The sequence below is a fragment of the Oncorhynchus tshawytscha genome, linkage group LG33, assembly GCF_018296145.1.
Source record: "Oncorhynchus tshawytscha isolate Ot180627B linkage group LG33, Otsh_v2.0, whole genome shotgun sequence".
Lineage (NCBI taxonomy): Eukaryota > Metazoa > Chordata > Actinopteri > Salmoniformes > Salmonidae > Oncorhynchus > Oncorhynchus tshawytscha.
In genome coordinates this window covers 33,833,194-33,850,365 of record NC_056461.1, presented here as the reverse complement: position 1 = coordinate 33,850,365, position 17,172 = coordinate 33,833,194, and the positions used below count along the sequence as shown (strand labels likewise).

At 41.3% G+C, this 17,172-nt stretch overlaps 2 protein-coding genes across 3 annotated transcripts; one reads left to right on the top strand and one right to left on the bottom strand.

The window, feature by feature from the left end:
• The first annotated feature begins 4 nt into the window (after nucleotides 1–4).
• napaa (N-ethylmaleimide-sensitive factor attachment protein, alpha a) lies at nucleotides 5–9,978 on the top strand. Of its 2 annotated transcripts, XM_024397906.2 has the most exons (11): nucleotides 6–226; nucleotides 1,674–1,756; nucleotides 1,851–1,967; nucleotides 2,153–2,199; nucleotides 2,353–2,430; nucleotides 2,754–2,809; nucleotides 2,939–3,023; nucleotides 8,413–8,517; nucleotides 8,603–8,671; nucleotides 8,836–8,886; nucleotides 8,967–9,978. In XM_024397906.2, exons 1-11 carry the CDS (start codon nucleotides 132–134, stop codon nucleotides 9,066–9,068), a joined length of 888 nt encoding a protein of 295 aa, XP_024253674.1. In that variant the 5' UTR covers nucleotides 6–131; the 3' UTR covers nucleotides 9,069–9,978. The 2 variants fall into 2 exon arrangements, with proteins under 2 accessions (XP_024253675.1, XP_024253674.1); XM_024397907.2 differs by lacking the exon at nucleotides 8,413–8,517 and having other exon boundaries at nucleotides 5–226.
• Nucleotides 9,979–10,559: 581 nt separating this feature from the next.
• Nucleotides 10,560–17,151, bottom strand: rsph4a (radial spoke head component 4A). The gene is made up of 7 exons (XM_024397905.2): nucleotides 16,759–17,151; nucleotides 16,466–16,676; nucleotides 12,057–12,347; nucleotides 11,522–11,971; nucleotides 11,265–11,406; nucleotides 11,010–11,127; nucleotides 10,560–10,892 (listed from the first exon to the last, which is right to left on the bottom strand). Exons 1-7 carry the CDS (start codon nucleotides 16,857–16,859, stop codon nucleotides 10,661–10,663), a joined length of 1,545 nt encoding a protein of 514 aa, XP_024253673.1. The 5' UTR covers nucleotides 16,860–17,151; the 3' UTR covers nucleotides 10,560–10,660.
• Nucleotides 17,152–17,172: the final 21 nt, after the last annotated feature.

The window sequence follows — 17,172 nt, the reverse complement described above, 5'->3', positions numbered from 1 at the left end:
TTTACACTTCCGGTTTCAGTGTGACGTGACGCGTAGTTAAACATAAATACATTTGACTGAGTTTACTGTTTTCTGCAGTGGACACCACGTACGATTTTCAGAGCTCACGAATAATAATTTGTTTTAAAAAGATGGATAATTCCGGGAAAGAGAAGGAGGCTTTGACTCTCATGGCCGAGGCTGATAAAAAGATGAAATCCTCACGAGGATTTGGGACGTTGTTCGGGTAAACTCAAACTGGCCTAGCCAACCTTTATTAGCTATCGTTAGCGTGTTTGTTTTGTATTAGCTAACGTTCGCTACTTGTTCCAGATCATGTATTTTAACAAGAAAGCATGTAGCTGCGAAACACAATAAAAATGACTAAAATAATAACGTTATGTACAGTGACGATAACGTTAACTAACTAACACCAAATGTTTAGCCACAGTCTCCTCAGATTCCCTATTCAACTGTGGTCTACTGACAGTGTTGTCATGTCACTTTGCTGGCTCCACCTGTTAAGTGGTTTAGCCAACTCCTTTTTGCCTCCCCCAAAATGTTTTTAAACAAGATGACAACAACAACACCTCTGTTCCTTTTCTGTTTCATGAGTTAGTAGTTTTGCATTATCTCTTTTTTTGCTTCTCTTTTTGAATTCTCTTTATTACATACTTAATAGTCTGCGTATATATTATTATGATTTTATTTTATTTCCTATATATTTCTCTAGTTTTTGGAATCAAACGAGGAAATTAGCATCAACATTCCTTACATTCCTTTCCTTTACAATCAATTTCAAAAAAGGATTTGAGATTGATTTTAAGGAAAGTTAAAATATCGAGAATATCCCATAATTTGCCCCCTCTGCTTTCTTAATCATAAACTTTGTTAACATCCAATTGGCAACAGATTTTCATGCTACTATTGAAAAATCTGCGTTAAAAACTATGTGCATTTTCCCAACAGAGATGTTTCCATTAAATTGGACTTGTTGCAGATAAAATACTGTGCGCGATGACGTAGTGCAAATAAAATACATTTTGCAGTTAAATTCCCATGTACGGAATAAAACACGTTAAATGGGTTTCCATCGCATTTTCCACTCTACTGATGGATATATCACACTTTTTTTTTGCTTTATATAGTCTGCTATTGGCAAATGCGCTCTATCCCACAGCGCTATCGAGGGTCTTATTCTGGTGACGCTATAATCGATGTTTGGCTGCCATTTGACAAACATAAATAGTCTCGATCTTTTGTCCATAATAATAATATCATGTAGGCTATATGTGCACTCTAGCCAACAGTGCTGTTGGTTAGAAACACGTGCCAATACCAGAGTTGGCACACTCGCTATATATGGCAATATTGTTTGGAAACCCATTTAACTTGTATTTTTTATTCAGTACATGGGAATTTAACTGCAAAATATATTTTATGTGCACTACGTCATCACGCACAGACTTGTATACGCAACAAGTCAATTTGACGGGAACATCTCTGTTGGGAAAATGTTCATATTGTTTTTAAACGGATTTTTGAATATTTGCATAAAAATCTGTCTCCAATTGGATGGGAAAAAATATCCGGAACACCTTTTTTTGTCTTGTTCCTTCATTGTCATGACCAACATGTTTTAATAGTGATATGTAGTATAAGGTCTAAATAACATTTTCTGTCTTTTTCTCCAGAGGTTCATCCCGCAAGTATGAGGAAGCCTGTGACATATATGTGAGGGCAGCAAACATGTTCAAAATGGCCAAGAATTGGAGTGGTAAGATTTGGTTAGAATTGAATAGTGGACATTTAGAACTGCAAGGGGTGTGGGGTGCAACCAACATAATATCTTGGTTCATATTTTGTTCCAGCTGCTGGCAACGCATTCTCTCAAGCAGCACACCTTCATCTGCAGATGGACAACAAACTAGATGGAGCCATCAATTTCCTTGATGCAGGCAATGCTTTCAAAAAAACAGACCCACAGGGTACATCCCATTTTACTTTACACCCTGAAAAAAGATTACAGTTGCATTATCAAGATTATTGGGGTTATGGGACAGACATGCATAAATGTTATTATATTCTCAAGGGTTGAAAAATGTATGCCACTGTATATGCCCTAGTATAATGTAACTGGGTTTCTAATTGAATGTACTTTGTATCTCCACAGAAGCCATCAACTGCCTGAACCAAGCCATTGAAATTTACACAGACATGGTGAGAAGCTGGGAGTATTTCTGCATTCACTACACAGTGTAATAATAAAGAAGTACATCTCAAGCCTGCTCAATGATAGACAATTGTGCCTAGTGTTCAGGAGCACTAGTTGTATGGTGTGTTGATTATTATTTCACTTCTTCTTGTCTGCAGGGCCGTTTCACCATCGCAGCCAAACACCACATATCTATTGCTGAGATCTACGAGAGTGAGCTATTAGATGTTGATAAGGCCAGTCACTCATAAGAGCCTAATAGAGAATGTGGTATCCTGTAATCTATTTTATATATATTTTTTAAATTTATTTAACCTTTATTTAACTAGGCAAGTCAGTTAAGAACAAATTCTTATTTTCAATGACAGCCCACACCGGCCAAACCCGGATGACACTGGGCCAATTGTGCGCTGACCTTTGGGACTCCCAGTCACGGCCGGTTGTGATATAGCCTGGATGTACTGTTTTCATAGATCTTTCGCACATATTTCAGCCTTTGATATCGTTGAGAGGCCAGGGAAAGTAAATGTGATTTTATTTTTTTATTTTTTATCCACAGGCCATTTGTCACTATGAACAGGCAGCAGATTACTACAAAGGGGAAGAGTCAAAGAGGTATTTTAACCTTCTTGCATAATCCCTTATGGGATTTACTGGTGTATTCCATCCTAATTTTCATACCTTTCTCTTGGTGTTGTGTAAATGTCTTTTGAACTGATGATTTACTTGCCAATCTAATTGTAGTGCTGCAAATAAATGCCTTTTGAAAGTTGCCACCTACACTGCCCAACTGGAACAGTACCAGAAAGCCATTGACATTTATGAACAGGTGTGTATTAACTCATGTACATTGCATTCAGAAAGTATTCAGACCCCTTGACTTTTTTTCCACATTTTGTTGCGTTACAGCCTTATTTGAAAACGTATTGAATTGTTTTTCCCCCTCATCAATCTACACACCATACCCCATAATAACAAAGTGAAAACAGGTTTTTAGAAATACTTTATTTACATAAGTATTCAGACTCTTTGCTATGAGACTTGAAATTGAGCTCGGGTGCATCCTGTTTCCATTGATCATCCTTGAGATGTTTCAACAACTTGAATGGAGTCCACCTGTGGTAAATTCAATTGATTGGTCATGATTTGGAAAGGCACACACCTGTCTATGTAGAGTCCCACAGATGACATTGCATGTCAGAGCAAAGACCAAGCCATGAGGTCAAAGGATTTGTCTGTAGAGCTCTGAGAGAGGATTGTGTCATGGCACAGATCTGGAGAAGGGTAGCAAAATATTTCTGCAGTATTGAAGGCCCCCAAGAACACAGTGGCTCCCATCATTCTTAAATGGAAGAAGTTTGTAACCACCAGGAATCTCCCTAGAGCTGGCCGCCCGGGAAAACTGAGCAATTGTGGGAGAATGGTCTTGGTCTGACAGAGCTCCAGAGTTCCTCTGTGGAGATGGGAGAACCTTCCAGAAGGACAACCATCTCTGCACTACTCCACCTTTATGGTAGTGGCCAGACGGAAACCACTCCTCAGTAAAAGGCACATGACAGTCCGCTTGGAGTTTGCCAAAAGGCACCTAAAGGACACTCACCATGAGAAACAAGATCAAATCAAATTGTATTTGTTATATGCAGTGAATACAACCTTACCGTGAAATGCTTACTTACAAGCCCTTAACTAACAATGCAGTTCAAGAAATAGAGTTAAGAAAATATTTACTAAATAAACTAAAGTGAATTTTCAAAAATAAATAAAAATAAAGTAGCACAAGAAAATTACATAACAATATTGAGGCTATATGCGGGGGTACAATTTAGTTGAGGTAATTTGTAAAGTGACTATGCATAGATAATAAAAAGTGAGTAGCAGCAGTGTAAAAACAAAGAGGGGGGGGTCTCAGTGTAAATAGTCTGGGTGGCCATTTGATTGAATTGTTCAGCAGTCTTATGGCTTGGGGGTAGAAGCTGTTAAGAAGCCTTTTGGTCCTAGATTTGGCTCTCCGGTAGCAGAGAGAAGAGTCTGACTGGTGACTGGAATCTTACAATATTTTGGGCCTTCCTCTGACACCGCCTAGTATATAGGTCCTGGATGTCAGGAATCTTGGCCCCAATGATTTACTGGGCTGTACCTACTACCCTCTAGCGCCTTACGGTCAGATGCCGAGCAGTTGCCATACAGGCGGTGATAGAAATGGACAGGATGCTCTCGATGGTGCAGCTGTAGAACTTTTTGAGGATCTGGGAACCCATGCCAAATCTTTTCAGTCTCCTGAGGGAGAAAAGGTGTTGTTGTGCCCTCTTCACGACTGTCTTGGTGTGTTTGGACCTTGATAGTTCATTGGTGATGTGGACACTAAGGAACTTGAAATTCTCGACCCACTCCACTTCAGCCCTGTCGATGTTAATGGGGGCTTGTTCGGCCCTCCTTTTCCATGTTCAGCTCCTTTATCTTGCTCACATTGAGGGAGAGGTTGTTGTCTGACTTCCTCCCTATAGGCTGTCTCATCATGGTCGGTGATCAGGCCTACCACTGTTGTGTTGTCAGCAAACTTAATGATGGTGTTCCAATGATGGTGTCGTGCTTGGCCACACAGTCGTGGGTGAACAGGGCGTACAGGAGGGGACTAAGCACCCACCCCTGAGGGGCCCCATTGTTGAGGATTAGTGTGGCAGATGTGTTGTTGCCTACCCTTACCACCTGGGGGCAGCCCATCAGGAAGTCCAAGATCCAGTTGCAGAGGGAGGTGCTTAGTCCCAGGGTCCTTTGCTTAATGATGATCTATCTTTGTGGGCACAATGGTGTTGAGCTGTAGTCAATGAAAAGCATTCTCACATGGGTATTCCTTTTGTGCAGGTGGGAAAGGGCAGTGTGAAGTGCAATAGAGCTGGCATCATCTGTGGATCTGTTAGGGCAGTATGCGAATTGGAGTGGGTCTAGTGTTTCCAGCATGATGGTGTTGATGTGAGCCATGACCAGCCTTTCAAAGCACTTCATGGCTACCGACTTGAGTGCTACTGGCGGTAATAATTTAAGCAGGTTACCTTTGCTTTCTTGGGTACAGGGATTATGGTGGTCTGTTTGAAACATGTAGGTATTACAGACTTAGACAGGGAGAGGTTGAAAATGTCAGTGAGGAAACTTGCCAGTTGGTCCACGCATGCTTTGAATACACATCCTGGTAATCCATCTGGCCCTCGGCTTTGTGAATGATGACCTGTTTAAAGGTCTTACTCACATCGGCCACGGAGAGCGTGATTACACAGTCTTCTGGAACATCTGGTGCTCTCATGCATGCCTCAGTGTTGCTTGCCTCGAAGCGAGCAAAACAAGGCATTTGGCTTGTCTGGTAGGCTCGCAGCACTGGGCAGCTCGCTGATGGGTTTCCCTTTGTAGTCCGTAATATTTTTCAAGCCCTGCCACATCCGATGAGCGTCAGAGCCATTGTAGTAGGATTCAATCTTAGTCCTGTGTTGACACTTTGCCTGTTTGATGGTTCGTCTGAGGGTATTTTGGGATTTCTTTATAAGCGTCCGGATTAGTGTCCCGCTCCTTGAAAGCGGCAGCTCTAGCCTTCAGCTCGGTGCAGATGTTGTCTGTAATCCATTGCTTCTGGTTGGGACATGTATGTAGTACAGTCACTGTGTGGACAATGTCGATGCACTTATTGACGAAGCCGGTGACTGAGGTGGTATATTCCTCAATGCCATTGGATGAATCCTGGAACATATTCCAGTCTGTGCTAGCAAAACAGTCCTGTAGCGTAGAATCCGCATCATCCGACCACTTCCATTTTTGAGTGAGTCACTGGCAATTCCTGCTTTAGTTTTTGCTCGTAAGTAGGAATCAGGAGGATAGGATTATGGTCAGATTTGCCAAATGGAGGGCAAGGGAGAGTTTTGTATGTGTCTATTTGTGGAGTAAAGGTGTTCTAGAGTTTTTTTTTTTTCCCTCTGGCTGCACATGTGACATGCTGGTAGAAATGAGGTAAAACCGATTTAAGTTTGCCTGCATTAAAGTCCCCAGCCGCTAGGAGCGCCACTTCTGGATGAGCATTTTCTTGTTTGCTTATTGCCTTATACAGCTCGTTGAGTGCAGTCTTAGTGCCACCATCGGTTTGTGGTGGTTAAGATGGCTACGAATAATATAGATAGGAACTCTCTTGGTAGATGGTGTGGTCTACAACTTATCATGAGGTATTTTTCATTCAAGGGATTTTCTTTATTTGACTATTTTCTACATTGTAGAATAATTGTGAAGACATCAAAAATATGAAATAACACATATGGAATCATGTTGTAACCAAAAAAGTGTTAATCAAATCATTTTGATATTCTTTAAATAGCCACCCTTTGCCTTGATGACAGCTTTGCACACTCTTGGCATTTCTCTCAACCAGCTTCATGAGGTAGCCACCTGGAATGCATTTCAATTAACAGGTGTGCCTTCTTAAAAGTTCATTTGTGGAATTGCTTTCCTTCTTAATGAGTCTGACCCAATCAGTTGTGTTGTGACAAGGTAGGGGTGGTATACAGAAGATAGCCCTATTTGGTAAAATACCAGGTCCATATTATGGCAAGAACATCTCAAATAAGCGAAGAGAAACGACAGTCCATCATTCCTTTGAAAGTTTCTGTCGCAAAAACTATCAAGCGCTATGATGAAACTGGCTCTCATGAGGACTGCCACAGGAATGGAAGACCCAGAATTACCTCTGCAGCATGGGATAAGTTAGTTGGAGTTACCAGCCTCAGAAATTGCAGCCCAAATAAATGCTTCAGAGTTCAAGTAACAGACACATCTCACCATGTGAATTAGGCCTTCATGGTCAAATTACTGCAAAGAAACCACTACTAAAAGACACCAATAAGAAGGAAAGACTTGCTTGGGCCAAGTATTACGAGCAATGGACATTTAGATTGGTGGAAATCTGTCCTTTTGGTCTAGAATCCAAGTTGGAGATTTTTAGTTCCAATTGCTGTGTCTTTGTGAGACGGTGTGGGTGAACGAATGATCTCCGCATGTGTGGTTCCCACCCTTAAGCATGGAGGAGGAGGTGGTGTTATGGTGTGGGGGTGCTTTGCTGGTGACACGGTCTGTGATTTATTTAGAATTCAAGGCACGCTTAACCAGCATGGCTACCACATCATTCTGCAGCGACACGCCATCCGCTTTGGGCTTAGTGGTACTATCATCCATTTTTCAACAGGACAATGACCCAACTCACCTCCAGGCTGTGTAAGGGCTATTTTACCAAGAAGGAGAGTGATTGAGTGCTGCATCAGATGACCTGGCCTCCACAATTCCCTGACCTCAACCAAATTGAGATGCTTTGTTTGGAATGAGTCGGACTGCAGAGTTAAGGAAAAGCAGACAACAAGTGCTCAGCATTTGTGGGAACTCCAAAACTGTTGGAAAAGTATTCCAGGTGAAGCTTGTTGAGAGAATGCTAAGGGTGGCTATTTGAAGAATCTCGAATATAAAATATATTTTAATTTATTTAACACTTCTTTTTGGTTACTACATGATTTCATAGTTTTGATGTCTTCACAATTATTCCACATTTGTAGAAAATAGTAAAAATCAAGAAAAACCCATGAATGAGTAGGTGTTCTAAAACTTTTGACCGGTAGCGTATAAGCTCTGTCCTGATGATGTCGTCGTTCAGCCACGTCTCGGTGACACTTCATATTTTACTTTTATGTAATGTCCGGTTGGTAGGATAGTCTTAATTGTATATCGCCCAGATTGTTTTCCAATGATGGAATGTTGGCCAATAATACGGAGGGAAGTGGTGGTTTACCCACTCGTCTGTGAATTCTTACAAGGCACCCTGCCCTCCTCCCCCTTTTCCTCTATCTTTTCTTCACACTGTTGGATGAGGGGAATTTGGGCCTTGTCTTGACAAGAAAATTATCTTTGTCCAGTTCGAGGTGAGTAATTGATGTCTAGAAGCTCTTTTCTGTCATAATAGATGGCAGCATCAACATTTATGTACAAAATGAGTTACAAACAATGTGAAAATACAGAAATAGCCCATTTTGGTTAGGAGCCCATAAAATGCAAAGGCTGTAACGTAACAAAATGTGGAAAAAGTCAAGGGGTCGGAATACTTTCAGAATGCACTGTATATTATGGTGATTTAAGTCACCAATTAACTTAGTGGGCTTTCCCAATTACCTCATTATGAGATTGTTTTGTGTAATTCCTAGATCGGAACATATGCAATGGACAGTGTCCTGTTGAAGTATGGCGCTAAAGACCACTTCTTCAAAGCAGCTCTTTGTCACTTCTGTGTGGACATGCTTAATGCAAGGGTGAGCTTTTTATTTCTGTATACCTACATCACACAGCCTCTATGTACTAGTTTTGAACCTGTTCATATCTCTTCTCTACCAATAGCTGTCTGTACAGAGATATGAGGATATGTTTCCAGCCTTCTCAGACGCTAGAGAGTGCAAACTGGTTAAGGTAAGTCTGTGTTTCAAAGTTAAACAGCTCTTTAAATGGCTTTTTATCTGAGTGGATACTGAATATAACATTTATGGTTATTTGTAGTAGAAACCTAAAATAAAACATGGCATTTCCTGAGTGTTGTATTGTCTACAATACATGTCTTATGCTTATTTTAACAGAAACTTCTAGATGCATATGAGGAGCAGGATGTTGACGCATTCACTGATGCGGTAGGTTTTTCTTATACTTGCCATTCCCATGATAACTGAATTATGTTTGTCTATTAAACCATTTCTACTTCTCTTAACAGGTGAAGGACTTTGACTCCATCTCAAGATTGGATCAGTGGAACACTACTATGTTACTTAGGATAAAGAAACAAATACAGGATGAGGAGAGCGACCTTCGCTAATCCCCTCCCCTCTACTAATCATCATCATCTCCCTCACTACTCCTGGAACTTTATCACATCACATTCCTGAATAACTTACCAATCTTACATTTTTCTCTCTGAGTGGTTTCATCCTTTAATCACCAGGCATTGAACCCTTTAGTGTTTCATAACTGTCTATCCACTTATCAATCTGTGTGATGTGTTGTCAAGCAATACCCCAGACCCCAAAGAACTACTGGCTAAAACCTGTGTAGAATAGCACCAGGTAGATAAAGGTGTAGCCTACTGTACTAGCTAGCCTATCAAATGAGGTGGATAATAACTTTGTTGTAGTTTATTTCTGTTGTGTTGTTTTCTGTAATAGTACCTCCACACAACTGTCTTAAGTGTTAATGGTTTTAGGTCATTTCTGATCTGGACATTTCCAGAGGCAACAGTATATTCTACTAGAACATACAGTATATGTCTTAAATTGGTTAGTTCATTAAAAATAGTGTTTGTCATTGAGGCTTCTACTTTGAAATATATTGGTCATTGCTCAATTATGCTGCTGTTGTGTTACCTAGTAGCAAAGTCTCATCAACCAAAAATGTGTTAGTTGCTATCTTATATTTAATTAAGACTTTGGAAGAGATGGAGCACATGTTTTTAACTCTGAGTATAATTATTTCAGTGGGTCTACTAGCAGCCATTCCCCTTTTTAATCATTATTTCTTGATCTCTGAACTGAACATTTTGAATTTTGTTTTATTATTATACTGTAGATACTATGTTTGTTGTCATTCCAAAGGAGATCTCTTAATTCTTCCACAGGAAGCTGGATTACCTCAGTGCTATTGGCAGAACTAGGATGATTCCATGGATTAACCTGTATTATCCCATGTTTTTATTTATTTCACAGCTTGATTAAACATTTGGTTTTCAATTATCTTCTGGCTTGATTAATAACAGGTAACATGTTGTACATTAATGTATTACTCAAGCAGCTGTATTACACAGCTACAGATGACTGTGATTGAAGGATGTGCAAGTTTGCAGTGAAACAAAAGCAGTTCATTATCCATATAATTGTCTGCCTCATTTGATCTACAGAATGGATTTTAACCCAATTCACTGGGATGACAGATTAATCAAATATGAATTAGATTTGACCTCAGACTTTTATTGCATTACATGTTTTGTTGTAATGCTAAATTAATTTGAAAAATTATGTATTTTTCTTATTCTCTGTAGTTTCTGTCATGCTCATTTATGGTTAGAGATATCTTATTGAAGGAACACCCCACACATTCTGAAAGGTCTTATCGTTGAGGTAATGAGTTCCTTGTCTGCTTCATATTGAAACTAATAAACAGTGAAGTCTGCCATGCCAACACATCTGACTACAATCTGATGTCCAAGAAAGATTATTCAACAAAAAGATGTGAATTTAATGCACAATTTTCTCAGTTCATCTTCAAAAACAGCTTTGTGATTGTAAAAAAAAAAAAAAAAAAAAAGAGGCACGGGACATTGCTCTGGAATTGTTTAATTTGTGCTTTCTTGCCAAATTATGGCTTTAGTCAACATTCAATTTTATAATGTAGTGTCTGTTTCCTACAAAGTCTTCCTCAATCATCATCCTCCTCTTCATCTCCACCCAGGCCCTCTGTCTCATCTTGGACAGCCTTCTGCTCCTCCATGGCTGCTTTCAGGGCCTGCTCTTCCTCCAGACTGGGGTCCAGGGCCTCTGTAATCTCTGGCCCGCTGGTGTATTCTCGCTGGGGCATTGTTGGAAAAGTTGGGGTGTAGGCTTCCCCTGCAAATTTCAGGCCCCAGCCAAAGTATATGTTCTCAAACTTCCTAAATTAGGAAACAACAAAAACATGTATTTGGGGATGTTGTCTATGCCACAGTTACAACAACATATAACAAAACATTCCCTGAATAACTTTCAGAAAATAAAGAACACAAACTTACTTTCCACTGGCATAAGCATAAGCCCCTGGCCAGAGGTTGGAGCGTAGCACTGCAATAGCAAACTGAGAGATGAGGGTGGAGGACATCTTGGAGCTCCAGGGAGGGGTCGTGGTAATCTCTGAAATGCACATACAAGCAAACAGTCAAAATTGGTTTAATACATAAAATGTTTTATAACAGACAGCATGCTACCAGAATCGAGTGAAAATGTCTCTTCACCTTATCCTAGGCCAACACAGACTAGAATATACTGACCTGCATCCTCAGAGAGTGGTGTGAGGAGCGGTGGGCCCACCTCTGGCTCAGGCTCATCAGCCTCCTCCTTCACCTCTTCATCTGCTTCCTCCTCAAAGTCATCCTCAGGCTTCTCAGCCAGGTTCACCCACACACAGCGACCCTATGAGAGGCCATATGATCATTTACAGGGCAAAAAAAACATGGTCTGGAGCATACCTGAAAATGGCTGATCAAAATCATGCAGAAAAAAATGAATGTTTTTGAGTCAGAGTTACCTGTTGGAGAATGTGCTGGACATGATGCACCCAGGTGGATAGAGATTCTGCCATTTCAGGAACAGGAATACCCTCAAAGTCAGGATTCTCTTCAAAGCTGTCTCGGGCTCCCTCCTCTTCCTCCTCACCTTCCTCCTCTCCAAACTGGTAGAACCCGAGGGGACTGACCTGTGTGCCGGCAGAGATGCGAGCAATTTGGGCTCGCAAATAGTTAGCCTCATTGCCAGGGAAAGGGGGATAGCTGACAATGGGGGCATCCAGTCTCCCTGTGAAGAATTTGCGGATGTGGCGCGCAGCTGTAATCTGGGTAGGAGTGACAGTGGGCAGCCTCATCCAGCGAAGGCCAGACTCTCTGCACACAAAGTAAGTGAATTTGTTCACACCTGTGCGGTTGTCCTCCTTTGGCACCACAGGTGGCGGCTTGAAAGTGGATCTTGGGAGTGTATCAATCTAAAAAGCAAAGTCATTATACATTTTTCATAAAAGAAGAAACGTAATATGAAAGCAACATAGACAGGTTTTTTCAGTAACTCACTACTTCCACCACCTCAGCTTCCTCATCATCATCCCGAGGTTCTCCTTCTGCATCTTCCGCTGTTTCCTCATTAATCCCTTCCTCCTCATCTCTGTACTCACCCTCAGCAACAAGATAGTTGCCCTCAGTGCCCAGGATTTTACCCCAGAGTCGGCAGCGTGCTAGTGGTTGGGAATTTACCAACTGCTTGAGTGCCAGGAAAACCCTCAGCGTCTCCTCTCTGCCCAGTCCCACTCCAGCCTGCTCCAGTAAGAAACCAACTTCACTCACATTGGGGAGCGGTGTTTCTACCTAATGAGACATAGGCACATTGAAATAATTATTGATCACACTATACAACTTGCTCATCCAATCCCCAGATCAGTCTTGGTAAAGTGAATGTGAAGGACCACTATCTTATTTGTTTTCTTACCAGTGACCTGATTTTGTAAAAGAAAATGAGGGGTGTCACTGCACAGAAATATATAAAAAACATTGGAATGGAACTATATTTTACTATCAATTTTCACTATAGCACTTATCAGGGCCGGTCCTTGCCGTTCTACCAGGCCAATGCTGCCCGAAACCTGGAATAGTCCCTTTAAGCAAAATGAAAGGTGAAAATATATTTTCTATATGTTTAAAATACATATTTTTTCCAGGACGTTGAAAAGGCATCTTTTTCGAACGTTGAAAAATACGTATTTTCCGGATGTTGGAATCAGGTTCGTTTTGGGTTCTGAATGAAAGTTAAAAATACTTATTTTACGGATGTTGAAAAACGCATTTTCCTGACGTTGAAAATATGTATTTTCCGGATGTTTAAATCAGGCAAATGTTTGGTTCTGAATGCAAGTTGAAAATAAGTAATTTATAGACATCTGTTTGGGCCAAATCAAGGCTGGTCCAGCCTGGACAAAATCACCAAAAATAGACCTCTATGATTGGTCAATGTCTGGTTCAGATTTGGTCCAGACCCAACCATAAATCAATGACCCTGGGCATGGAAATAAAGGCCAGTCTGGACCACACATCGACGTCTATGACTGGTTCAGATTTGTTCCGGACCGGACCAAAAACCAATCTCTGTGGATGTGGAAATCAAGGCCGGTCCGTAACTGCAACAAAAAAAAAGACATCCGAAAGGCGTCGCCCGGCCGTACTAAGGTGTAGCCCACAGTGTTGCCTGAAATTGAAATGATGAATTCCCATCTGTGGTAAGCCTACCGTTTGTAAAACACAAAAAAAGAAGTCCAAAAAACGTCGGCTCGTGCTTACTGGGGTGTAGCCTACAATTTCGGCCCGCAATTTAATTTTATGAATGCCCATCCATGTGGTACAGGCTCAGCATTTGTAAAACAGGCCATTACATCGGCTTTATTAGTCCTGATTCCTGTGACAAATAAATTTGGCTATTTAAGCTCTGAATATCTGCTACCAAACGTTATAAGGAGTTATAGTGAGCCTATTCGCTATGTGTTTACATAGCGAGAAATGCAGAATAATTTTATTTTTCGTTATGATCAGCTTGTCAAGAATTTATGGATACAAACAGGAAACCACACTGATCGTGACAATGGGGTGAAACTTAAGGACAACAGTTGTCATTGTCCATTCCAAATTGTCCATTTTACTTTGACCTGTGCTGTTTTTAGGGTATGTTGTTTGTTAAAATGACATCGCTTTTTTTATTTGATTAAGTGCCATTTAGGTTAGGCTATTTGATCTGAAAAACCTGCATGATGTAAAAACTGTCTCATTACATTGTCATACATTTTTATCTCCAGCATGTAGGCTAATGAAAAGGTCACAAACTATTTGTACCATATCCTATATCTGCTACATGATTTATGTTAGATTTTTGACGGAACGTTGGTGGAGCGCTGCAGCGATGCATCGCTCCAACAGCACCCTGGAGAGGCGCGCTGGGAATGGACAAGCGGTCACGGCTTGTCACAGGGCGACATCAGCGCACACCTAAAAGCCCATATGCCACTGTTTGAGAGAAATTGTCATAATTTTTTGACAGAATTATGTGAGTTTTTTTGTGTTGTTGTTGGTGGTGTGTATCGGCTAGTTTAGCTCATAAAATGCCACCCTCAATCAATATGCCACCATAGGCGGCTGCCCGTGCCCAAAGAGCGGACCGGCAGTGAGTACTTTCAAGTAACTTAAACTCACCCCATTCAGTTCAAATGTGCGCAACCGCAACACTCAAACGAGGCAACAAAGAAACTAATGGGATTGTAGCGACTGTGTTGACGTCAAAATCGGGGGTGTGAACTAGGTTTCTATTCAAGAGTTGATCGTCATGGTAATGGCTCTATAGTATTGGAGAAAAGTTGAAAAAACGGACCCTCGGGTTACATCGGGACGTGTCATGTCGTAACGTACAGTACGCATAAAGCAACTATTTCTGTCTTACAATCTCTCTCCACCAGGTGTAGCACTTCTATCACCCTTTAAAAACAAGAAACGGACAGTGACGGGCGTATACCTAGTCATTTTTTTCGTCATCATTGGATGCGATCATCATCTCAAAGCCGCTGTTTACTTCTAAGATCACTTTAGCACCGCCCTAAAAACCCGATTAAAATTCGACACAAACCTTCAAATAGGTATGTAATGACACATTATATAAACTCTTTATAGTGTTTTATTTACATTTTAGAGGCGATAAGTTGGGCAGATCGAGTGAAAAAAACAATTTTCCCACACATCTCTCCTTCTCACCATCACGCATTAGTTTCGCTTCCCCACCCGCCATTTAAAAAAAGACCCGACGGGGATCATTGCCTTCTTGAATTATGCAGAAAGGGGCAACGTTTAGGTCATGTAATTGATTTTGTTGGAAAGGGGAGAAATTGTGCTTTACAATGGTATTGACATTACAGTTGATCTGGAAGTATTACGTTTTTGGGGCGCTAAAATAAGGGCACTTGTACGGATCAAGGCGATGTACGAGTTTACGTTACTTGTATTAACTATAACACAACAATGTATTACCCCTCCATCGTTTTATTAATCTTAGCCTATTTAGTAATTTTTGAATTACCCAAGTTTGGTAGCCTATGCTGTTGGACGCACTTTCTGACCATGGGCATGGTTGATCATGCGGTGGTTACAATGTATCACTAACCAAACGTTCTCATAGAAGGTCGGCTGCAAAGCCGCTGGAGCAAACGAGTTGGGTACAGGGATATACAGCATTTTTACATGCGAATACAGCGTTTTATTATTGATAGGCTGGCTATATTAGCCTCAATTTAACTTCAGAGTTGCTTTTTTCTTTCTGAGGACTAACCAGGGACATTTCCGGGGACAGCTCTAGACAGGACACCTAAATCGGGGTCGTCACTGGTTACCACAGCCACAAAGAGATATTTCTAAAATGTATCTTAAAATCTCATTTTAAACCTAACCCCACTGCTAACCTTATGCCTAACCATAACCTTAAATTAAGACCAAAAAGTACATTTTTCTTCCCTCAATTAATTTTTTACAATATAGACATTGTGGCTGTGGTAAATAGTGCGTTCAGTTTACTGAACAACACGTTTTCCCAAAAACGTTCATGAACAGACTTTGAGATACTTTTGGTCATGTAGTGTATGTGGTCACCTGCCCATTTAACATCTCATTCCAAAATCATGGGCATTATTATGGAGTTGGTCCTCGCCATTTCTATAAAAGCACCCACTCTTCTGGGAAGGCTTTCCACTAGATGTTGGAACATTGCTGAGGGAACTTGCTTCCATTCAGCCACGAACATTAGTGAGGTCTGGCTCGCAGTCGGCATTCCAATTAATCCCAAAGGTGTTTGATGGGGTTGAGGTCAGGGCTATGTGCTGGCCAGTCAAGTTCTTCCACACCGATCTCGACAAACCATTTCTATATGGACCTTTCTTTGTGCACGGGGGCATTGTCATACTGAAACAGTAAAGGGCCTTCCCCAAACTGTTGCCACAAAGTTGGAAGCACAGAATCGTCTAGAATGCCAATGTATGCTGTAGCGTTAAGATTTCCCTTCACTGGAACTAAGGGGCCTAGCCTGAACCATGAAAAACATTCCCAGAACATTTTTCCTCCAACAAACTTCACAGTTGGCACTATGCATTCAGGCAGGTAGCGTTCTCCTGGAATCCTCCAAATTCATCCATCGACTCTCAGATGGTGAAGCATGACTCATCACTCCAGAGAACATGTTTCCACTGCTCCAGAGATTGCATGGCTGTGTGCTCAAATCTATACACCTGTCTGCAACGGGTGTGGCTGAAATAGCTGAATCCACTAATTTGAAGGGGTGTCCACATACTTGTTGTATATATTGTGTGTTTGTTTATCAACAGGTCATTCAGTACTGCAGCGTTTCCGTTCAATTGAACGCTCTATTACATTTCTGGTACTGAACGTAGCCCTGGCCACCTTACCTCTTGATCACCACCTCCCTGTGAAAACAGCAACATCTGCTGCTCAGCCAGGAGCTGTGCAGCAGGCGACGGAGGTATGTCTCTCAATGTGCTCTGCTTGTCCAGCAGCAATCCCCGCTTCACCTCATGGCTCATGTCTTCAATTACGTCAACCACATTTTCTGGGCGCTCATCCATCACCTTGGTCAGTACCCGTGCAAAATGGTCATAGCTGGAAAGGTTGGAGAAGTGTGTCATACTTTACTTACACGCTAGCATCACCCATCCACCCTGACAATCATACAAATACTCACAGGTTGAGGTTACTTTTTGTACTATTTTTTAGCATAAAGGCCTTGAAGCAGATCGATGTCTGCTCCCTTTGATTGTTCAGTGGTGCTCCCTCTGACTCCATATTTCTTTCGTTCCCAACACAACAGAAAACGGTCCTGTTGTGAAAACTCGCTAACACCCAGTACGCCACAGTGTCGCGGTTAAGTTTAGGTTGTTTATCATGCGTCAAAATCAACACTTCCAAAACATTAAAAAGGCCAATATCAACAGAAAGTTGCTATCCAAGTTCCTTACCAGAAAGTCCACGTTACCAGCGGCCTGTTTCTAGGGTAAACAATACTGTTGCTGTGGTACTTCATGCATAGAATGTCCACCAGTCGCCGCATATCCTCCACTCCTAACAATCTTTAAAAATGTAATGACATGCAGGATCT